General features: G+C 37.1%; 4 protein-coding genes across 4 annotated transcripts; all 4 read left to right on the forward strand.

The window, feature by feature from the left end:
- Positions 1-2,946: 2,946 nt before the first annotated feature.
- On the forward strand, positions 2,947-3,951 carry LOC137029560 (olfactory receptor 4B13-like). Its single transcript, XM_067399171.1, has one exon. The coding sequence runs from the start codon at positions 2,947-2,949 to the stop codon at positions 3,949-3,951; it is 1,005 nt and encodes a 334-aa protein (XP_067255272.1).
- Positions 3,952-12,640: 8,689 nt separating this feature from the next.
- LOC137029561 (olfactory receptor 1M1-like) lies at positions 12,641-13,648 on the forward strand. The gene has a single exon (XM_067399172.1). The coding sequence runs from the start codon at positions 12,650-12,652 to the stop codon at positions 13,646-13,648; it is 999 nt and encodes a 332-aa protein (XP_067255273.1). The 5' UTR covers positions 12,641-12,649.
- Positions 13,649-19,683: 6,035 nt separating this feature from the next.
- Positions 19,684-20,682, forward strand: LOC137029562 (olfactory receptor 1M1-like). Its single transcript, XM_067399173.1, has one exon. It carries the CDS (start codon positions 19,684-19,686, stop codon positions 20,680-20,682), a length of 999 nt encoding a protein of 332 aa, XP_067255274.1.
- Positions 20,683-23,419: 2,737 nt separating this feature from the next.
- On the forward strand, positions 23,420-24,424 carry LOC137028333 (olfactory receptor 51E2-like). The gene has a single exon (XM_067397097.1). The coding sequence runs from the start codon at positions 23,420-23,422 to the stop codon at positions 24,422-24,424; it is 1,005 nt and encodes a 334-aa protein (XP_067253198.1).
- The last annotated feature ends 287 nt before the right edge of the window (positions 24,425-24,711 follow it).

The following is a 24,711-nucleotide window of genomic DNA, read 5'->3' on the forward strand; positions in this document are numbered from 1 at the left end:
AGCAAATTCCTCCACATATTTCTCCAGTGGGCAGCCATACTGGCGAATGGTCCAGAGCCGGTCTTCTATGGAGGGTTTGGATCGGCAGCTTTTATAAAGGAATTATAAAGGAAGTGCTGATGATGAAGTCCAGGTGCAGGTGATGAGTGCTGATGGGGAGATGCCTCTGGAGTGGTCTCCGGACCCACAGCAGATGCTGGGAAGGCCTCCGAGCCTTGAAGGATGAATGAAGCCTTCTTCCTCCTCCTCCTCCTCCTTTTACGTAGGTGAGGTGGTGGCTCTGTATTCACCTCCTCTGTGGACGCTGCAGCGGGCTCACAGGCTGAAGCGGGCTCTGGAGCGGATTGACTGGCTGGAGCAGATTCTAGAGCAGACTCACTGGCTGGAGCGGCCTCTGGAGCGGACTCACGGGCTGGAGCGGCCTCTGGAGCGGACTCGCTGGCTGGAGCGGATTCTGGAGCAGACTCAACGGCTGGAATGACCCCTTTGTTCACTGACACTGAAGGGGTGGCCATCTTGCCCGTCGGCACTGGTGAAACGGCCATCTTGTCCAACGCATCCAGAGAGCTTGAGCATGTTGCAATCTGCCAACTTGAGTGCGTTGCAACTGGCGAACTTGAGTGCGTTGCGACCGTTGAACTTGAGTGCGTTGCAACCGGTGAACTTGAGTGCGTTGCAACCGGCGAGCTTGAGTGCGTTGCAATCAGCGAACATGAGTCCATAGAAACCGGTGAACCTGAGTGCATAGCGACCAGGTGGCTTGAGTGCGAAGCGGCCGGCTGGCGTGCGTGAGAAGCACTCGTGCTGAAGACAGCGGTGGATCAGCCACACTGGAACGCAACCCTCTCTGCTCCCGGACAGATCCAGAGACGTGACATGATTCTAGACGATCAACGGAGACGTGAGGTGAAACTAGGCGATCAGCAGCAACGTGACTTTGCTCAGGAAGATCAACGGAAATATGGACTGGTGTCGCCATCATGGTAGCCGCCATTTTGTTAGTGTCCACTGGCGCGGCAGCCATTACGTGATTCAGCGTAGCATCGCCTCTCTCCGCGACACCCACCGTGAACGAAGAGCCAACAGTCAATAAAGCATAATCCATAAAACCGCTGAGTGATAAACGTGGTCCTTCTTTTCTTAGTTTATTTTGGAGTGGCTGGTTAATGCCATTACAAAAAAAGTCTATCAAAGCACAGTCAGGCAGATCAGAATAATAAGCAATGTCCAGATATTCACCAATATATTCCTCCAAGGATTGTGTACCCTGCGTACTCCATAATAATAGTTGTGTGACGCTCATACTGGACCAGTGTTCTCCAGAAAAGCTGCTGGATCGTTGTGGTGGCGAAGTATTCTGTAACAAATCGGGACTAAGATATATGCAAAGCTTTATTGAAAGGTGAGCGTGGTCGTACAGGCATGGTCAAACAGGAGCAAACAGGAACAGCAGGGAACAGGCAGAATCGTGGTCAGGGTACAGGCAGTAGATCGAGGCAGGCAGATATCATTCACAGTCCAGGAAACAATACACAGTCCAAAGGTATGCAGCAGAGAAGGATCGGAAACAGATAGGCAGACAGGGTATAAACGCTCGGAATTGCAACATATGTTAACAAGACTTCGCGATGAGGTGGTGTGTGCATGAGTCCTTTATAGTCCAAGTGATGTGCAAAGCTGTATGTGGCGACAGGTGATTGGTGTGGAGTGTGAGCATGTGACAGGCTGGGAGGATGATGGGAAATGGAGTCCGGGAAGTGACAGGAAGTGACAGGAACTGACGTGATCGTGACATTGAAAATGATGAACAGAACTGGGAAAACTATAAGGGCTTACACACACAGTGAAGAATAATTAACATAAGAAGGAACAGGTGTGAAGCTAATTAGAAGTCATAGTAACAAACAAAGATGAGAACTCAGGCAGCCAGAACAGTGAAAACGAACCAAAACAGAACATGACATGACCTTGCATTTAGTTTTAAAATCAGTTGTACTTAGGGTACGTTTACACGACAACAACGTACTAAACTGGAAAGATAGCTGTAGATTTCTTTGTACAAGACTGTCTTCCAAAAAAACCCAAAACAAAAACAACCCTACAGGTATCCCTATCCCTTCCCTTACTGATTTATACTGTAGTGCATACACACTTTATGAGCACATGTGTTCGCTGGGATCGAACCCATGTTAGACTAAACATGTAATGCACATGTACATTACGTCACCGTTTTTACAGATTTGCGTTTTTGTGGTTTACACGGCGCTGACAATGGTATCGTTTTCAAAAACTTGCACACTGAAACCTGTTTTCAAAAGTTTGCATTTTCAGAACACCAAAACGCTGTTGTCATGTAAATGAACCGCCAAAACCGATAAAAAGTTTTATGTTTTAGTTGAAAACGGTGTCGTGTAAACAGCCCCTTAATTAAAATCTTACACGAAACACAGTTAGGCCTATATTATAATGAAAACAGTAACTAAAATGCGAAATAATGAGACATTCTGTTATGAGAAGTTCGTTTGTGGGGGCTTTAATCAGGGCATTAATTTGATGCAAAAAAAAGAGGTGCTTTCTGGACAGTGGCACTGTTGCTTTACTCCTGCCTCATCTTGCTCGAGTCTATAGGGAAAAGCGTTGCTCCATAAACTAAAGTCCCAAGATCAAGACAATGATCTATTATAAATGTGTCTGATAGCTGGAAGAATAATGCGATTCTGGCAGCTTAGTAGAAGGTTGAGTATAAACCTTTTCTCCCTTTTACTACAATGTCTAATTACTTTTTAAATATTAGTTCAATAGGATTATATCAAAGAACATCTAAAAAATGTTATCCATAAATGTACTGAATGGAAATGAAATAATTATTTGAATATTCTGTAATAATGTGCATTTCTATAACAGTTATTCATTACAGGTGACACAAAAAGCCAGACAACAGCTATCATGAGCTCCATGCAGTCAAACTCCTCAGCAAATGTGACCTTTGTTCGTCCTGCAACATTTTTCATCAGTGGCTTTTCTAATATGCCACATGCAAAATACTACTATGTGTTCTTGTCTTTGGTGTATGTTGTGACTGTTTTAGGGAATTCATTTATCATGTATATCATTTATTTGGCCCGCAGACTTCACACAGCCAAATACATTGCTGTTTTCCATCTAGCCCTTATTGATCTGTGTGAAAGCTCGGCTTTGATTCCAAAAGTCATAGACACATTTTTATTTGAGCACCATGACATTTCATATGAAGCGTGCTTGGAAAATTCGTTTTTTGTATATCATTTCATGAACATGGAGTCTATGACACTACTTGTCTTGGCTTATGATAGATTGGTTGCTATTTGTTTTCCTCTACATTATCATGCCATTGTAACAAGAAAAACAATGTTTCTAATCTTAGGTGTAATGTGGATTTTTTCTGTGATATATTTTTCTGTACTTGTAGGTTTGGTGAATATACTCTCTTTTTGTAGATCGAATGTAATTGATAGTTATTTTTGTGATCATGGCATTATCTATAGACTAGCATGTAATGATAATTCTATAAATATTCTGATAGTAAAAATTAATTTTGGTCTCCTGATTTGCACACCGCTGTTGCTGATCTTCATCTCATATTTCTGCATTGGTCTGGCTTTGCTTAAGATTGCTCATGGTGCTGAACGGATCAAAGCCATGAAAACATGCACCTCACATTTCATGTTGGTGGCAATTGGTTATATCCCATTTTTAATTAATAATATTGCATCCTTAACAACACCTATCCATCCGAACATCCGGTTAATTAACAATTCCCTGACGCAGACAATACCACCTATGCTGAATCCCATCATATACACTCTAAAGACAGAGGAAGTCATGCAATCCATTAAAGAACTGTATAAACAAAACAAGGTGAACACTACAAAAAGAATGAAATGTAGTAGGAGAAATTCAAAACAAAAATGACAGGTTTTGAACCTAATCAGCTGTGATCATTCAACAAATATCTATTTTAACAGAGTTGATTGATTTTGTATGTTTGATGTTGTAACAGAAACTGTGTCGTAAACAGGCCAAATATGTTTAAAACCTCTGGGCTGAAAGTTAGTACAGCTGCTTTGTGATTGCTTCCTTTGTTTGAAAACAACATAAAAAATTCAGTAAAGATTCCAAAGAATAACGCCTTGAAAATATTATTTACATTTTCATTCAGTGATTTAAGCTTAACAATAAGTCAAATGAAAGAACAAATTTTCATTACATTTCCTTTAAATATAACAGATGTTTTAGAAATGCTTCTGCATCATGTTTGTTATCCATATGAACAGACATATTCACACTCCAGAATATATTGATTTCTTGAATGAATCATTAGCTGGCATCTGTTTGAGCTCTGATGACTGTGATCCACAGACATTTTCTAAATTAAATATCCAGGGATTGACTGAGTGATGTTGTAATGCAAGCATGTGTTTCAGTGAACTAAATAATTCTATTAGACCTTGTTTATTTAACAAAAGTAACACAGTCAATTACAATAGAAAGCAAACACAAGACTAACCCCAGAATACAGTATAGACGGTACAGTTTTATACCATAGTCTGAATCCATTATGTAAAGAAAATATACTTTGTTACATATAAATGATCAATATATTAAATGATTCAACAGAATATTGAAAATATAGAGAATAATATATTGTGGTAAATTATTACAATATATTCAATAATATACATACACTGTTAGACCTTGCTGTAGAAAAACAGCCAAATTCTGACAGTAACAAACCATTTTCCATTAAAACAGTAATATACTGTAGAAAACACTGCATTCTGGGTAATATCTGTCATCTTCAAGAAAATAGCCTACAGGAATATACTGAGTTAACAATGCTCAAAGTCAACACTCAGAGGCTGTGTTCTAAATCACACCCTATACCCTCATTCTGTAACGAAGGCGGGACTCAGGTAGGGATCCAAATGCAGCGTTTTATTAGAAGTGAGCGTGGTCGTACAGGCAGGGTAAATCAGGAGCAAACAGGTACAGCAGAGGGTTAGGCAGAATCGTAGTCAGGGAACAGGCAGTAGATCGAGGCAGGCGGATATCATACACAGAACGGTATACCAGGCAAGGGTCAGGACAGGCAGCAACGGGTCAAGAAACAGGAACAGGCAACAACGGTAACAGAAAGGCAGACAAGATAGAAACGCTCGGAATTGTACACTGGGGAAACAAGACTTCGCGGTGAGGTGGTGTGAGTGGAAGTACTTTAAAGTCCAGGTAACAAGCTGCAGCTGGGTGTGGTGATTAGTGAGGAGTGTGTGCATGGCTGTATGTGGCGAAAGGTGATTGGTGTAGAGTGAGCATGTGACTGGCGAGGGGAATGATGGGAAATGGAGTCCGGAACTAGACAAGGGCAGACGGTGATCGTGACACATTCACTATTCCCTACATTAGTTCACTAATATAGTCCACTTGACAGAGTGAGTGATTCAAACAAAGTGAGTGAATTCAAAAACTTTATGAACACCTGATAAGCAGAATCACTGAAGGACAGAGAAACAAGACCAGAAAAATGACACGAGCAGAAACACAAGAACTACAACTGACTTCAGTGTCAAACCAGTTTGACATTTTTTTTCATACATGTACAGAAGTTCTTGTTGGGAAATAACAGATATGGATGTTGATGTTTTATTGAAATCGTGGTGACAAGTGTCTGCTTTAGTTGGGTTCTTGGCTCTTTTACATTAGCTTTCTCTGGCTGCTGTTACTGAGTGTTTATAAAACACATATGTTATGGCAGAAAGAAGGCCAATGTAAAGTTGATCAGGCTGTTGTGATGATTCTGTAATCATCTTGGACTAATTCACTGATCTATATTATAGGAACGTGTGCAATATATGTGCACAATAAAGGAAAAAAACTGCATGAATATTACAACCCCATTGGTAGCACTTTATTTTACAGCATGTATACTTTCCTGGTACATATATAGTAATTATGTTGTACATACAGGTAAAAGAGTGGTAAAACAAGGTACTTACCTGACATGTATGTACATGGAAACTAATAAGAAACACTGCTGTACTTTCCAATTGTACATACATGGTAACTACTTTGTACTGTTGGGTAATAACAGGCACTTACTTATAGTGTCTGTATATGATAACTAACAGACACATTACTGTACTTACTAATGGTATGTGCATGGTAAATATTTTGTACTTACAGACAAGTGTGGGTAATAACAGGCACTTATTTATGGTAACTTGTAAGACACATTACTGTACTTATTAATTGTATATACACAGTAACTATGTAGTACTTACAGACAAGTGTGGGTAATAACATGCACTTATGTGTGGCAACTTGTAAGACATTACTGTATTTACTAGTGGTATATACATTGTAACTATGTTGTACTCATGGACAAGTGTAGACACAAATAACGGACACTATACTGTGAAACAAATGTGCTTACCAAAACGATACACTGCACTAACTATACAGCACTTCATATTGTTAATACTTATCAAGTAGTCCTTTTAAGCAAGGCTTTTGACACATGACAACTGCATATACCAAGTACAGTAGTGTTACTGATCTGTATGTATGTCATCAAAATACCCCTATTAAGTGAATTATTGTCCTGTAAAGATTAGGCAAGTTGAACCGCAAGTATATCATCCAGTACTCAAGAAGTATCTTGTACCATGCTCATACCCCACCCTAATGTGTAAATTACACTAACTAACTGGTATATTCACTAGTATGTTCATAATAAGTACATGGAAAAAGGACTGTAAAATAAAGTGAATCCTTGTACATAAACATTGCATAGGAATTAACGTGATCTTATGAGAATACATGTGTATTTTTACATAAAATGTGGTTCTACCACACGTACATTTACTTACATTTTCACAAACAAAAGCGTACAACACTGATGTATTCAGTGGACTAAAACATAAAAATACTATACTTTTTAATACTTTATTAATACTAATACTTTAATACTTACGTATTAACAGCAATAAAAACGTAAATCATGCAACGTAAAGTTTGAATGTAAATGAATTCCCCTGTAATAAAATCATGGAATTAATGTTTTAAATCTGTTGTATGTATTCAATTGTCATATCAATACATGTTTTTAGTCGCATTTTTTGAATACAGTTTAGTACTCATCTACTTAATATGAAATAACATTTCTTTTCGTGTCATGACTTGTAATATTTAGGTTTGCTGTGAGACAGAAGGCGTTTTCTTCTATGCAGCAACTGACAATACAACCATAAGATACATCAAAACACAACATATATTCACAAATCACACCCATTGTATTTGTTTGCTGTACTCCATATCTTTAGAATCCATATGTTTATAAGGAACATATCCAAATTCAGCCCTTTATCCATCAATCTTCATCTTCATTCTTAGCAGCAGCGACCCTCAAAGTCAAAGATCGCGCTCGTTATAATTTCAATTTGAAAGTAGCGCCACCCTCGAGAAGCTTTACGATATGGTTTACGGTATTGATATTGAACGCTCATGGGCTCTCACCTACTCCGTCACAAATTGCGACATGCTGTGTTTCAGTGGATTGACATTTGAATGAGTGCGCGCCTTCACATAGAGAAGCCAGGGGCATGTTCAAGCTCAAACAGGTGCGCAACGTTTTGCTACCTTTTATGGGTTGAACGACATGTTTTCTGGAAACGGTGTGCAACGGGTTTGAGATGTGTTTTCTCGTTTGGTGGGCGTGTCAGAAATGTCAGCCCAATCAGCAGCAAGATGTATATAAACCACGCGGTGTTAAAAAGACAGCTCGCACAATGAGTATTAATATAAAAATACTATACTTATATATTTTGCTGTTGTATTGAGAAGTGACACTTTAATCAACTTTTCTATACTCCTCTGATTATGGTAAATATTACAATACCTTAGCACAACAATAGTGATCAGCAATAATGATAAGCCTAATACTCACTATAAAAATAATATAAATCGACACAGTCTCGGGGGGAATAAGTGGATTATCCTTCACCTGAAATGTTTGTCTTTTCATCCTGAAATGTGAGGCAAATGTTGTATCACAATAATAAGTTTCCATAAATCCCTTCACTCGATTGGGATGTTCTCTTTTATTCTGGACGGCAAGGGCAGTGACTGTAACATCGAGTGTATTTTGCAGTATTAAACATGTATTTATACCTATTTCATCAGGCTCCGAAAATTCTACAAAAAGAACACAAAGAATGTCCTTCTCACATAGTGTCAACACTTGCGTCATCAGAACGGGGTGTTCAATGCACCACCGTTTCCGTTTAAAAAACGTTTTGCAACGTTTTGTTGGGGCTGAACGCAGCCCAGATTCATCATATTCTACTCTCTAAAAAACTTTTATTTACCGCCAGAGAGGACTGCGACTCATCATCATTTGAACTACTTTTGGTACGACATTTTCGCAATAAATAAATTGTTGTGATTACGCTTGTTTGTCTGTCATTCTTTTATTTAAAACAATACAGGGTTTTAAGAAATGTTTATGGGTAGGTTTAAAGGTAGGTGTAGGATTATTGGCTCAAAATATCGTTTTAATGTTATATTTTTACTAAAATTGTCATTTTCCTACACATTTCTGTCCATTATGTATAAAATGGGTATGTTTTGGTTCAGGATGGGGTCTACAAAACGATAAAAGAGAAATTATACATATATCTTTATGACATGAAAGATTTGTAAATATTTTAAATTTTTCCGTTCTAAAAACATAAATATTTTTATGTTTTAGTGCTATAAATACGTCAATAATGTACGTTTTGTGTCTCTGAAAGTTACGTATGCTCTTACCAGGTGTAACTTACACATTAACTAACTGGTATATTCACTAGTACGTTCAGAGTAAGTACGTGGAAAAAGGACTGTAAAATAAAGTGCATCCTTGTACATAAACATTACATAGGAATTACCAGCTCTTACCAGGTGTAACTTACACATTAAATAACTGGTATATTCACTAGTACGTTCATAGTAAGTACATGGAAATAGGACTGTAAAATAAAGTGCATCCTTGTACATAAACATTACATAGGAATTACCAGCTCTTTAACCTTTGTAATAATAAGCATTTTATCACAATTAGTAAGTGTCTTACAAGTTACCATAAATAAGTGCCTGTTATTACCCACACTTGTCTGTAAGTACAAAATATTTACAATGTACATACCATTAGTAAGTACAGTAATGTGTCTGTTAGTTACCATATACGGACAATATAAGTAAGTGCCTGTTATAAACCAACACTTGTCTATAGGTACAATGTAGTTACCATGTATGTACCATTGGAAAGTACAGCAGTGTTTCTTATTATTTTCCATGTACATACATGTCAGATAAGTACCTTGTGTTACCACTCTTTTACCTGTATGTACAACATAATTACTATACATGTACCAAGAAAGTACAAATACTGTAAAATAAAGTGCTACCCATCAAACTTAGTTTACTATTTATATATTAGGTATTAATTTTTTATACTTCAAATATGTTTTTTTGCTGTACTTTAACTTTCCATTTTAAAAACATTTTATTCTAGCTTTTTTTTATCAACACTTGAATGTTGGTAAGTTTCATAAAAAGGCAACATTTTAAACTGAGAAAATTGCAATTTTTGTCAAAGACTTTGTCTGGATAAGATTCAGAACGATGATCAAAACACAGATGAAGTGGATCGAGTCCATCAACACCTACAAAGCTTCACAGTCCTATAGCTCGTCCTGGTTTGACATTTCATTCAGTAGTGTTAGGCAGTTTTGATTTATATGCTGTTTAATATTTGATGATCGTGTTATTTTAAATATCCCCCCCCCCCCCTTTTTTTTTTTTTTGCTTCTTCTTCACCTGTGTTTTGATCAGAGATTCTGTACTAGAAGTATAATAATGCTCCCTACCATATAACAGTGAGGTGAAAACATGAATAACTGGAAAATTCAGTCAATGGCGGGGAAAGAGTAAAGTATTTGAAGTAAATTACAAGTGGACTAGCCTAGACAAAAATGCAGATACTCAGAATTAGGGACATTTCTGTTTTCTTTATAAATATTTTCAAACAAAGTAAGTTTAGAAGATATATAAGATACCGATATATAAGTTTATAAAATATGTAAACCTATATGAAAGAAAGTATATTTAATAGGCCACTCAATCAAAAGAGTAAACACAACTACAAGCCAAGTATACTTAGAATAATTAATTACATTTTAAGTATATCTCGATCAAAAGATTAAGGAAGGAAGCATAACCTCGGCACATTTGACAGTTTTATCACTATTTGCAAATTTTATGAATACACGTGATAATTGATGATGAAAACTCTTGATTACTCTTGTCTGTGCGCTGTGCATGAAGAAAGTCCACAAGAACTTAAATGTGCCTATACATAATGTTTGCTGCCAGGTGCCTGTGTTCATGTGTTTAGAATTGTTTATCCCGAGTACACAGCACACATTTGATGATTTTATCATTATTTACAAATTTTATAAATACATGTGAGTATTTCCATTTTATCTGTAGTTAATTATCTTGGTTGTTGAGGTTCACAGACTTCACTGAGCATAAGCGAGCACATGGGCATCAAACAGACTGTATGCGACAGATTCACAAGTTTGTTTGCCTATATAATCTTTAAGCTATTAAGGTTAAACATATTTTTGTAACCCTTTTTTTTTAAATACTATTTGATATCACTTGGCGCACAGGAACCTGGTTTCCCAGCTTTTAGATGGAGAAATACACTGAATTTTCAAGCGTGGTTACTATTAGTACAGTTAAACTCAAAAGCAGTATGAATAATTATAGCAGTGCCTCCTTTATTAACACTAAAACTATGAGGGAAGAAATAATATCTCAGGAAATATGTATCTGACAACAATTATTTATTTACAGAAATAAAATAAAGAATATGAAAAATCAAATAATTCAAAACTAAATAAAACCCTTTTTCTGTAATTATATGTATGAAATACAAAATAAAGATTTTTCCCTTTTCACCCAAATGAAATTACTGTCTGTTTCTTTTCCTTTTTCCTACCACCAATCAAATTACCATTTAACTTTGTGAGCACAACTCACTTGAACTGGTTCGCTATTTAGTAACCAGTATTCTTTTTAACTTAACGTAAACAGCTGAAAATATCACTGACTCGGAATTCACCACAAATCAGTAAATTAGACAGTTAATTTAAAATTTGGGAGCTTACATGAAATAACAGAATGACTCACTTGAATATTCAGTTCGGTTAAATGATTCACAATACAACTTAACTCGAATGAAATGAAATGAGCAGTTCACAAAGAAATATCCAATCAATAGGTTAGTCAAATCCCCGTAAATGTCACCAATAGTGAAATACCCAGGTGTTTATCACTCGTTGGGGCCCATACGTTGGTGCACTTTAGTATTTAGAACACAGCCCCAGTTGCAAGAAATCACAGTTCGCGCTGGAGAACTGTGAACAAGGGAAATCTTTCCTGTAGTGCGTCACTCCTGTCACAACCACGTTCCTAATACTTTTCCAGGCGCTTTTCAATGATGAACCATCCCGTCACGTTGTCAGACACCCGCACGACATGACAATCGATGACTCACAATAAAAAACACTACCTGAACACAGTTGGCATTGATTAGGCCAAGCTAACGGAGTTGATCGGTTTATTTTCTTTCTGCGTCATCAGTCTCTGCGTGCATAAGCGATTCTGCGATTCTGCGATTCTTCTCTTCCCACTTCCCCCAGGCTGAGTTCTCATTGGACCATCACAGTCCATCACTCCAACTTGGAGAAAGTTTTGATTGGCTTAAATATTAGGATTTATCTTCACAATATATATATATATATATATATATATATATATATATATATATATATATATATATATATATATATATATATATATATATATATATAAAGAATCTCAATATATACATTTTCTCAGAATATTGAGTGTGTTACACCTTATTGCTGTGAGGAGATACTTATATGCTCAGGGAGTTAATTGAAATATTAGATGGGTTCACTCCTAAAATGTTTAGGAACTTCACTTAATGCAGCACAACAATTTTGATGAAAATAGTCCTTTTAATGAAATATTTGTTGTTGAACCTTGCATTTAGTTTAAAGATCAGTTAATTGAAATCTTAGCACAATAAGGCCTAAGAAGAAATTTGGTTGTGGGGGCTATAATTGGGGCATTAATTGAAAGCAAAGAAAAAAAGAAGAGCTTTGTGGACAGTGGCACTGTTGCTTTACTCCTACCTCAAGTCTATAGGGAGAAGTGTCGCTCTATCAACTAAAGTCCCAAGATCAAGACAATGATCTCTTATAAATGTGTCTGATAGCTGGTAGAATAATGAGATTCTGGCAGCTTAGTAGAAGGTTGAGTTTAAACCATATGTTTCTTCGCTTTTCTCTCTAAACCTTTTACTATAATGAGCAATTACTTTTTTAAATATTAGTTCAATATGGTTATATCAAAGAACATACAAACATTTTTGTCCACTGTTACTGAAAATGAAATAATTATTTGAATATTCTGTTATAATGTGCATTTCTATAACAGTTCTTTATCGCAGGTCTCAAAAAGCCAGACAGCAGCTATCATGAGCTCCACGCAGTCAAACTCCTCTGCAAATGTGACCTTTGTTCGTCCTGCAACATTTTTCATCACTGGCTTTTCTAATGTCCCACATGTGAAATACTACTATGTGTTCTTGTCTTTGGTGTATGTTGTGACTGTTTTAGGGAATTCATTTATCATGTGTATCATTTATTTGGCCCGCAGACTTCACACAGCCAAATACATTGTGGTTTTCCATCTGGCCCTTATTAATCTGTGTGAAAGCTCAGCTTTGATTCCAAATAGCATTGACATATTTTTGTTTGACCACCATGTCGTTTCATATGAAGCGTGTTTGGCAAATTTGTTTTTTGTGTATTATTTCATGATTCTACATTCTTTGACTCTACTTGTCTTGGGTTATGACAGACTGGTTGCTATTTGTTTTCCTCTACGGTATCATGCCATTATAACCAAAACAGCCATGTTTCTGATCATTGGTATTATGTGGATTTTTTCTGTGATATATTTTTCTGTATATGTAGGTTTGGTGAATAGAATCTCTTTTTGTGGATCGAATGTGATTGAGAGTTATTTTTGTGATTATGGCATTATCTATAGAGCTTGTAATGATAATTCTATAAATATTCTGATGTTAAAACTTACCTTTGGTCTCATGGTTTGCACACCGCTGATACTGATCATAATCTCATATTTATGTATTGCTCTGGCTTTGCTTAAGATTGCTCATGGTTCTGAACGGATCAAAGCCATGAAAACCTGCACCTCACACCTCATGTTGGTGGCAATCGGTTATATCCCATTTGCAAGCAATGTAAATGCATCCTTAACAACACCAAATCCGAACAACCAGACAATTACCTTTTCCTTGACTCAGATAGTACCACCTATGCTGAATCCCATCATATACACTCTAATGACAGAGGAGGTAATGCAATCCATTAAAGAACTCTATAAACGAAGGAAGGTGAACACTACAAAGAAAATGATATTTAGTAGGAGAAATTCAAAACAAAAATGACAGGTTTGAACCTAATGAGCTGTGATCATTCATGAAATATATAATTTAACAGAGTTGACTGATTTTGAATGTTTTGAATGTTGTAGAATCTGTGTTGTAAACAGGCCAAATATGTTTAAAACCTCTGGGCTGAAACCAAGCTGCTTTTTGATTGGTTCCTTTGTTTGAAAACAACATATTAAAAAAATTCAGAAATAAAGCCTTGAAAAAATTATGAACATTTTTATACTGTGATTGAGCTTAACAGCTTAAGCTTATTTATTTATTTGCTTTAAATAGAACAAATGTTTTTAAGAAATGCTTCTGCATCATCTTGTGAACAGACATATTCACACCAGATTATACTGATGTCTTGAATGAATCATTAGCTGGCATTTGCTTTGTGATTGTGACAGTTTCTAAATATTCAGGGGATCAACATTTTTTTTTTCTTGAGAGTGATCCCAGATGATGTAATGCAAGCATGCATTTTTTTTTTTTTTTTTTTTTTTTAAAGTAATACAGTCAATAACTACAAAAAGCAACTAAGCCTACACAATACAATACACTATACATGATGGTACACAGACAGTATTATGCCATATAATAGCATATATCTATAAATCATACATTGTAAAAAAAAACTGATGTCACCACTTCCTTCCACTGTAGAAAAATGAAGCCAAAATATCCCAGAAATGGTTATTGCCAATTATGTTAAATGGAACCTGAATCTGTGCAGTAGTGATCCTGAGGTGGAGCAGTCGTTTTAAGGTCCTGCCCATACTCCCGCTCCGGCAGACTCAATCACAAGCACAGCTGTCAATCATGATGTTACACTCCATGTTTATAGTGTAAATTAACGTGTAAATGAACACTTTTCTGAAAACTGACGTGTGCACGATGTTATTTTTGAAACCGGAGAGGTTGACATGTCCGTTTATGAAAATAGCCGCCCACGTGTAAACGTAGCCTTATTGTACAGCTCTGCTTTCGTTTTATTCATCAGTCCAACAAATCGCACGTTTTTACCTAACATCGCTGCGTTCTACTGTACATTCAATTTCCATGACTGGATTCCGGGATTTCCTCTCCATCACGCACATCATACAACTTAAGTTATAAAAGGAACATACCTGCATCTGCACGGATGATGTTCTAGAATATAGGTGAACATGTTTGATGTGTTTCCTCCTTTTGCAGGTAGGCTTACTTTGCGCCTGCATTTATTTATTTTTTTTCTGCAAACTGGACATCTACACTCGAGAACAACCCCGCATTTGTTTTTCTATATCCAAAGTATACCCAATACTGCAAATTGTAATTTATTTTTCAGCGGGGCATAGAGATTAGAGTTGTACACGATATGATAATCGTACGTGTTCATACCATGATATATCGTCATACCGGTATATCGTTACAATTCTACGTCCGTGTTTGACGTCATCGCGTCAGGCAGTGCACGCTCCTCTGGCTGCTGTGTATGTGGAGCTGCAGGTGTTTTTTGGGACGCGCTTTTTGGCAGGCTGCAGCTGCCGTGAGAGCGCGTTAAGAAAGGGGCTGCACGTGGACAGCTCGATGAGCGGTTCCTTTCTGTCCATGAACACTGCAGCTCCCATAAACTTTCCATTCCTTCCTGATCTCAGCGTTTCAGGTGGTAGGCCCTTATCTTTGTGTAGATAAGTTTATGCAGTGCATGCTAGGCCCCACTTTCTAGAACTTTAATCATGCTATGATTTTGTTCCCCTGAGCCCCTTGAATTTCATTCAAGTTTGAGCTACGGTGCTAGCTTTTTAACATCCGTCCTCTAGGGCTCAGTACAGATCTATAAATTCTGTTTGGTGAAAACATTTATCCTTTTTAACAGATGGCATGTATTTACAAAGCATTCGTTTGCTTTGGGTTCTAAGCTTTTGCCCTACATGTATGTGAGCTTTACTCTAGTGTTGCCACAGGTTAGCACCTGTTCTCATAATAGTAGGCTGTTGTTAGCCTCTATTTAAGGACGTGGTGTTTTTTGTACTCCCCAGCTAGGGTTTATGAGTTTCACTGAGTGCATCACCTGTTGGATTGCACACTCAAGTTGAGTGTAGAAAGTCATACTTTTAGTTTGATCTCTGTTAGCTCCCACTATGTGATCATTGCCACAGCAGCTATATTACATATAACTGTAGAAGTTGTTGTCTCTTTGTTGTTTAGCCTCCTTCTAGTTGCAGCTTGTGTTCTCGGGCGCTGTTGGTGTATGGTCATGAGTTTTGCTCACGTACGTTAGCACTGCCACAGGTTTATGCTCATGTCCGTTTGAGGTTGTAGGCCTTGTAGGCCTCCCTTAGACCATGCTAGCATGTCATTGTACCCTGTAATTATGTGAGTTATGGTACATTGCCTGTTGGAATGTGTAGACTTAGCTCAGGTTGTGTTAAGCTAGTTACCCACAACTGTTTGTTTGTTTGCCAACGTGCAATCCTTTCAGATTGCATGTTGGCACAGTTTTATGTTGGTTTCTATGTGACTCATCACCATGAATGGGTCGTCATTGCCACTAGCTGACGCCACGTGTTCACAAGTCGTAGTCCTGTGTATCACATTGGAGTTCGGTTGTGTACTCCTTTCACATTCGAGAGTAAAAGGTGCTTTTACTGAGTATGTTTCTGAGTGGCTTGTCTCTCAGGGTGAGCTCTTGTATTAAACCGTTCTGTTGTTTGGTTTTTCTGTATTTGCTTCCTTGAGCATGGTCTCTCCTTTAGCTCTAGTTGAGCAAAGTAGTTACATCATTAGTAACCTGGTTTTATTTTGCTCCTAGAACTTTAGTGGCCACTAGCTGGCGCCGCGTATGACAGGTAGGCCCTCTGGGCCTCCTTTGGGACATGCTGGCATTTTGTTGTGCTATGCTGCTGGTTGGCCAGGGCTCCCAGCTGACTTATTAACCTCCTTGGTAGGCCGGCTATTTGTCCCGCCTGGGGCTTGAGAACACTGCCACGAGCTGATGCCACGTGTCTGGCTGAGGTTATAGGCCCCACGGGGCCTTCCTTAGTGCATGTTGGGGTATGTTGTACTACTCTTGCTTTAGAAAGTAAAAGGTACTTTTACCGAGTGCACTGCTCGTTGAATTGTGTTGGATGGACTGTTTTGTGGGCACTCACAGTTACTAAGCTTTGTGGTCGTTCTTGCTCCCAGCAAGTTAATTTTTCAGGTGCGCGGCCTTGTAGGCCGCCCTTGGAATACCACTATGCGATTGAATATTCTGGTGTGATATATAGTTCATTATGCAGAACTTTAGTCATGTTGTTGGCCTCTTTCCGGCCTCCATGATTATGTGCCTACAGTATGGTCTATCTGTTAGGTGAGCTCCGTACTCCCCTTTTGGGTTGTTTGTGTAATTGTGCTTAGCTCCCGAAGCTGATCATTGGTTGTAGACTTCTATGAAGTGTCCCGTTGAGATCAGCCCGAGGCTGGTTTGTGCTCCCCTGTATCAGGGTTCCCTAGCGCACAGCCTCCTCAGTGCATATAGTCAGGCGCTGAGTAGATCCTAGGATGAGCGGATTATACTCCCCTCAGTACAAGGATTTATAGCACTCAGCTGAGTTCTGCTCTCCAATATGCCCATCTCTACGTGTGGGTTTGAGTTGCTTACTGCTCTTTCACAGTCGCTCTTACTTGTTCTCTTTTCTGAAGAATGTGTTATTGAGATTCTGTATTCAGACAGGGTTGGCCAAAGCTAAGCCTGTTCTTCGTCAGACCAGGTCGGCCTCACTGGTGGCAATGGGGGTTGACTTCGTTCCCTATAGTGACTGGCCACATTCCCTTTAAGGAACCACTTTTCCTTGGAAATGTTGGTTCCAGAAGCTCTGAGCAGCCTTGGTAGACTTTCTGCAGGAAGCCTCTTTTAGGCTCAGCTTTGGCTGTTGGCTTTGATACTTTTCTAATAGTTTCTAATAGTTCTAATGATAGTTTTCTAAACTGTGGAACAGTTGCTTTACTCCTGCCACTTCTTGCTTCAGAGTCCTATAGCTCGTCCTGGGTCGACATTTCATTCAGTAGTGTTGGGCAGTTTTGATTTATATGCTGTTTAATATTTGATGATCGTGTTATTTTAAACAATTTTCTATCACTCTTTTTTTTGCTTCTTCACCTGTGTTTTGATCAGAGATTCTGTACTAGAAGAAGTATAATAATGCACCCTACCATGTAACAGTGAGGTCAAAACATGGATAACTGGAAAATTCAGTCAATGGCAGGGAAAGAGTAAAGTAGATTTGAAGTAAATTTCAAAGTTTCAAAAGTAAATTTAAATTTTTCTTTATAAATATTTTCAAACAAAGTAAGTTTAGAAGATATATAAGACACAAATATATAAGTTTATAAAATATGTAAACCTATATGAAAAAGTATATTTAATAGGCTACTCAATCAAAAGAGTAAACACAACTACAAGTCAAGTATACTTAGAATACTTAATTACATTTTTAAGTATATCTCAATCAAAAGATTAAGTGCAATTATAGACCATATACTAAGACTTTTCTGTCAGTAAGTCTAGTATACTTAAGTGCAATTTTTACTATATTTCTGAGAAGTACATAAAAAGTAGAGTGAAAATACACTTTTTTATTTTTAGTTTAAAAGAAGTATACTAATAGTACACTTGAATAAACTTATTTTTAGTAAGGGTGTGTCAGCAGCTCATGTGGCAGGTTGAACTTCCTCAGCTGACGAAGGAAGCACAACCTCTGCTGGGCACATTTGACAGTTTTATCATTATTTGCTAATTTTATGAATACATGCAAGTATTGATGATGAAAACTCTTGATTACTCTTGTCTTTGCGCTGTGCATGAAGAAAGTCCACAAGAACTTAAATGCATCTAAGTGCCTATACACATAATGTTTGCTGCCAGGTGTCTGTGTTGTTCATGTGTTCAGAATTGTTTATCCCGAGTACACAGCGAACATTTGATGGTTTTATCATTATTTACAAATTTTATACACACGAGTATTTCTATTTATCTGTAGTTACTTATCTTGGTTGTTGAGGTTCACAGACTTCACTGAGCATAAGCGAGCACATGGGCATCAAACAGACTGATTCACAAGTTTGTTTGCCTATATAATCTTTAAGCTATTAAGGTTAAATATATTTTATTGCTGTGAGCAGCTACATATATGCTCAGGGAGTTATTTAGCACAACAATGTTGATTAAAATATTCTTTTTAATGTAATATTTGTTGTTGAACCTTGCATTTAGTTTGGAGATCAGTTAATTGAAATCTTAGCACAATAAGGCCTATGTAAGAAGAAATTTGGTTGTGGGGTGTTAATTGGGGCATTAAGTGGAAGTGAAGAAAAAAGAGGAGCTTTCTGGACAGTGGCACTGTTGCTTTACTCCTGCCCCTTCTTGCTCAAGTCTATAGGGAGAAGCGTCGCTCTATCAACTAAAGTCCCAAGATCAAGACAATGATCTATTATAAATGTGTCTGATAGCTGGTAGAATAATGAGATTCTGGCAGCTTAGTAGAAGGTTGAGTTTAAACCATATGTTTCTTCTCTTTTCTCTCTAAACCTTTTACTACAATGAGCAATTACTTTTTTAAATATTAGTTCAATATGGTTATATCAAAGAACATGCAAACATTTTTGTCCATTGTGACTGAAAATGAAATAATTATTTGAATATTCTGTTATAATGTGCATTTCTATAACAGTTCTTTATCACAGGTCACAAAAAGCCAGACAGCAGCTATCATGATCTCCACGCGTTGCTCCATCAACTAAAGTCTCAAGATCAAGACAATGATCTATTATAAATGTGTCTGATAGCTGGTAGAATAATACGATCCTGGCAGCTTAGTGGAAGGTAGAGTATTGTCTTCTCTTTTATCTGTAAATTTTTTTCTGCATTAACTGTTTTATTATTAATATATCAAAGAACATTCAAATATTGTATTCATTAATGTACTGTGACTGGAAAGGAAATCATTGTTTGAATATTCTGTGTTATCGAGTGTATTTCTAACAGTTCTTCATCACAGGTCACAAAAACCCAGAAAACAGCTATCATGAGCTCCACGCAGTCAAACTCCTCTGCAAATGTGACCTTTGTTCGTCCTGCAACATTTTTCATCAAAGGCTTTTCTAATGTCCCACATGTGAAATACTACTATGTGTTCTTGTCTTTGGTGTATGTTGTGACTGTTTTAGGGAATTCATTTATCATGTATATCATTTATTTGGCCCGCAGACTTCATACAGCCAAATACATTGTGGTTTTCCATCTGGCCCTTATTGATCTGTGTGAAAGCTCAGCTTTGATTCCATATGACATTGTCATATTTTTGTTTGACCACCATGTCATTTCATATGAAGCGTGCTTGGCAAATTTGTTTTTTGCGTATTATTTCATGATTCTACATTCTTTGACTCTACTTGTCTTGGGTTATGACAGACTGGTTGCTATTTGTTTTCCTCTACGGTATCATGCCATTATAACCAAAACAGCCATGTTTCTGATTATAGGTATTATGTGGATTTTTTCTGCAATATATTTTTCTGTTTTTGTAGGTTTGGTGAATAGAATCTCTTTTTGTGGATCGAATGTGATTGAGAGTTATTTTTGTGATTATGGCATTATCTATAGAGCTTGTAATGATAATTCTATAAATATTCTGATGTTAAAACTTACCTTTGGTCTCATGGTTTGCACACCGCTGATACTGATCATAATCTCATATTTATGCATTTCTCAGGCTTTGCTTAAGATTGCTCATGGTGCTGAACGGATCAAAGCTATGAAAACCTGCACCTCACACCTCATGTTGGTGGCAGTCGGTTATATCCCATTTTCAAGCAATGTTATTGCATCCTTAACAACACTAAATCCGAACACCCAGACAATTACACTTTCCTTGACTCAGATATCACTACCTATGCTGAATCCCATCATATACGCTCTAATGACAGAGGAGGTAATGCAATCCATTAAAGAACTTTATAAACGAAGGAAGGTGAACACTACAAAGAGAATGACATTTAGTAGGAGAAATTCAAAACAAAAATGACAGGTTTGAACCTAATGAGCTGTGATCATTTAACAAATATCTAATTTAACAGAGTTGACTGATTTTAGTTTTTTTTTTCCACAAAGTAATACAGTCAATAACTACAAAAAGCAACTAAGCCTACAAAATACAATACACTATACACGATGGTACACAGACAGTATTATGCCATATAACAGCATATATCTATAAATCATATATTGTAAAAAAAGACTGATGACGTGTCACCACTTCCTTCCACTGTAGAAAAATGAAGCCAAAATATCTCAGAAATGGTTATTGCCAATTATGTTAAATAATTGAATCTGTGCAGTAGTGATCCTGAGGTGGAGCAGTCGTTTTAAGGTCCTGCCCATGCTCCCGCTCCCGCAGACTCAAACGCAAGTACAGCTGTCAATCATGATGTTACACTACATGTATATAGTATCAAATAACTTACCAAAAACAAACCTATTGGAAAAGCGAACCCTTGAACATATGTCAGTGTGATAATAACTACCTGATTGACAGAAACAATAATGATATGATAATGTAAGTGTAACTGGATTTTTTTGTTTGGCTCGAGATCACATTCCATTCGATGACCTATACTGCAGCCAGCCACCAGGGGACGATCAAAATGTTTTGACTTCACTTTTCAGGATGTGTGCGGCAGAGGTGGAAGGAAGGCTGCGTCCGAAAACTGGAAAATGCTGCCTTCTGAGGACACATTTCAAGGTAGTAAGGCATCAAGGCACGTCCGAATCCAGTGTTAGCTTCACTTCCTGTCTCATGAGATACCTTCCTCAGATCGATTTTTGAAGGAAGCATGGATGTATTCTTAGCTGCCTTTGATATTCCACAATCCTGTGCTTTCCATTCTGTGACAGTTGAGCTAGAAAAATAAAGATGGCGTCCGAAAGTTGCGTTTGCTGCTCAGTTTGTGTATAAATGTACGATTTTACCAACATATTTCAATTTTGATATCATTTCTATAGAGAAATTACTACTGTAGTAATAAATTATTTTAGTTCTCACCTAAGCTCGTGCTATATTGCTGTAGATCATTAAACAGTTACGCTGCCTCAGAAGTCTGAAATATCACTACAGTTTCGTGAGGTGCCTTCATGTACAAATGCTGCCGTACAAGTCATTCTCTTATAAGACAATGAGGCAGCGGGACAGCTACCTAGGTTTTCGGACGCAGCCTAAGTCACACATGTGCAAGTCACCAAGTCAATTTTTGTTAGAATCAAGCAAGTCAAGCCAAGTCAAGTCACTGCTTTATGTCAAGCAGTTCAAGTCAAGTCGTAGCTTGGGTCAAACAAGGCACTGGCAAGTCATACAAACGTTTGATGATTTAACTGAATTTCTATTAAAATAAGTTAAAACTACAGTACATAGTACACTACATGGACTATGGGAGTTTTATTTGCAACAACAAAAAAAGCAATATGCATTTCTACTCAAAAGGTGTCCACACACAGCTGAGCTGTCAATACAATAAAAATCTAAAAATAAAAAATAAATAAATGAATGTGTGTGTATGAGTAAAAAGTGTATTGTTTGCATGTGCATGGTTGGGTTCTCAAGCCTGTATGCTTTTTTTCTTTGCGTGTGTGTGTGTGTACAATATTCATGCGCATCCGCATAAACGATCCATAGGCTTTTCACTCAAAGTCTAACACTGAACACCACTTACTAGACATTGCACACATACTAAGTGCTATTGCAAAAAAAAAAAAAAAAAAAAGACATTTCCTTATAAACAGTGAATAACCATTTACAATGGATAAATGTGATAATTTTCTCTGTTAACTTTGTTCTTCCATGACAGACAGCATTGGTTGCTGTCACTTTAAGATCTGTCGCACATGACGTGGATCTCACGCACGTCCCACTTTCTCACAGTTATTGAGATTCGCCTGTTCTTCGGAGGTCTTTTAAACAAATGAGATTTATATAAGAAGGAGGAAACAATGGTGTTTGAGACTCCTGTTATTCAACTATGCCAAGGTAAATTTAATTTTTCATTCAATAGCACCTTTAACAGCATTCTGCATCTATAAACCCACACGGCTGCAACAACTTACTGATAAAAACAAGAAAATATGTTTATTAAGAGAAGTTTATTAAGAGAAGTTTATTAAGCGCTTCAAAGATGCCCATGTACAAAATGTTTCCTAAATTAGCTTTAGAGATGTTCACATTATAGAGGCAACTTCACTGACTAAGTGAACACATTCAGACTAAATGACAAGGAAAGGAGCAAAATAATGTTAACTTAAAAATTCTAATTCTTTCGATTAAATATTTGTTGTATATGCTTCTAACACCTCTCACACACAAATACTTTGATACTTGAGGGAAAAAAGGGTGTTTTCTAAACTGCAGAACAGTTGCTTTACTCCTGCCCCTTCTTACTCGAGTCTATAGGGAGAAGCGTTGCTCCATCAACTAAAGTCTCAAGATCAAGACAATGATCTATTATAAATGTGTCTGATAGCTGGTAGAATAATACGATCCTGGCAGCTTAGTGGAAGGTAGAGTATTGTCTTCTCTTTTATCTGTAAAGCATTTACTGCATTAACTGTTTTATTATTAATTCTGTATGTATATATCAAAGAACATTCAAATATTGTATTCATTAATGTACTGTGACTGGAAAGGAAATCATTATTTGAATATTCTGTGTTATTGAGTGTATTTCTATAACAGTTCTTCATCACAGGTCACAAAAACCCAGAAAACAGCTATCATGAGCTCCACGCAGTCAAACTCCTCTGCAAATGTTACCTTTGTTCGTCCTGCAACATTTTTCATCAAAGGCTTTTCTAATATCACACATGTGAAATACTACTATATGTTCTTGTCTTTGGTGTATGTTGTGACTGTTTTAGGGAATTCATTTATTATGTATATAATTTATTTGGCCCGCAGACTTCACACAGCCAAATACATTGCTGTTTTCCATCTGGCCCTTTCTGATCTGTGTGGAAGCTCGGCCTTGATTCCAAAAATTATTGACACATTTCTATTTGAGCACCAGGATGTTTCATATGAAGCGTGCTTGGCAAATATGTTTTTTGTGTATCATTTCATGAATCTGCAGTCTTTAACACTACTTGTCTTGGCTTATGACAGACTGGTTGCTATTTTTTTTCCTCTACGGTATCATGCCATTGTAACCAAAACAGCCATGTTTCTGATCATAGGTGTAATTTGGATCTTTTCAGTGACATATTTTTCTGTACTTGTAGGATTGATAAATAGAATCTCTTTTTGTGGATATAATGTGATCGATAGTCATTTTTGTGACCAAGGCCTTATCTATAAATTAGCTTGTAATGATAATTCTATAAATATTATGATGGGAAAAATTAGCTTTGGTCTCCTAATGTGCACACCACTGATACTGATCATAATCTCATATTTCTGCATTGGTCTGGCTTTGCTTAACATTGCACATGGTGCTGAACGGATCAAAGCCATGAAAACCTGCACCTCACATCTCATGTTGGTAGCAATCGGTTATATTCCACTTATAAGCAATAATATTGCAGCCTTAACAACAACTATCGATCCAAACACCCGGATAATTAACAATTCCTTGAGACAGATAATACCATCTATGCTGAATCCCATCATATACACTCTAAAGACAGAGGAGGTCATGCTGTCCATAAAAGAACTGTACAAACGTAGCACAGTGAATATGATGACAGAAAGAAACATGAAATGCATTAGGATAAATACAAATTAATAATAACAGGTTTAATCTGCATCAGCTGTGATCATTCAACAAATATAACAAACTTCAAGGAATTTGCATGTTTGATGTTGTAACAGATATTGTGTTGTAAACAGGCCAAATATGTTTAAACTCTTGGGCTAAAACCTATAAGGCTGCTTTGTGATTTCTTTCTTTTTTTCAAAACAATATAGAAATCATTTCAATCACGATTCTAAAAAATAAATGTTTGAACATTATTCTCATTAGAATGTAATGCATTTTAGGTAAACAGTAAGTTAAAAGAAACATTTTGATTG

Source organism: Chanodichthys erythropterus, chromosome 10 (genome assembly GCF_024489055.1).
Source record: "Chanodichthys erythropterus isolate Z2021 chromosome 10, ASM2448905v1, whole genome shotgun sequence".
NCBI classification, from domain to species: Eukaryota; Metazoa; Chordata; class Actinopteri; order Cypriniformes; family Xenocyprididae; genus Chanodichthys; species Chanodichthys erythropterus.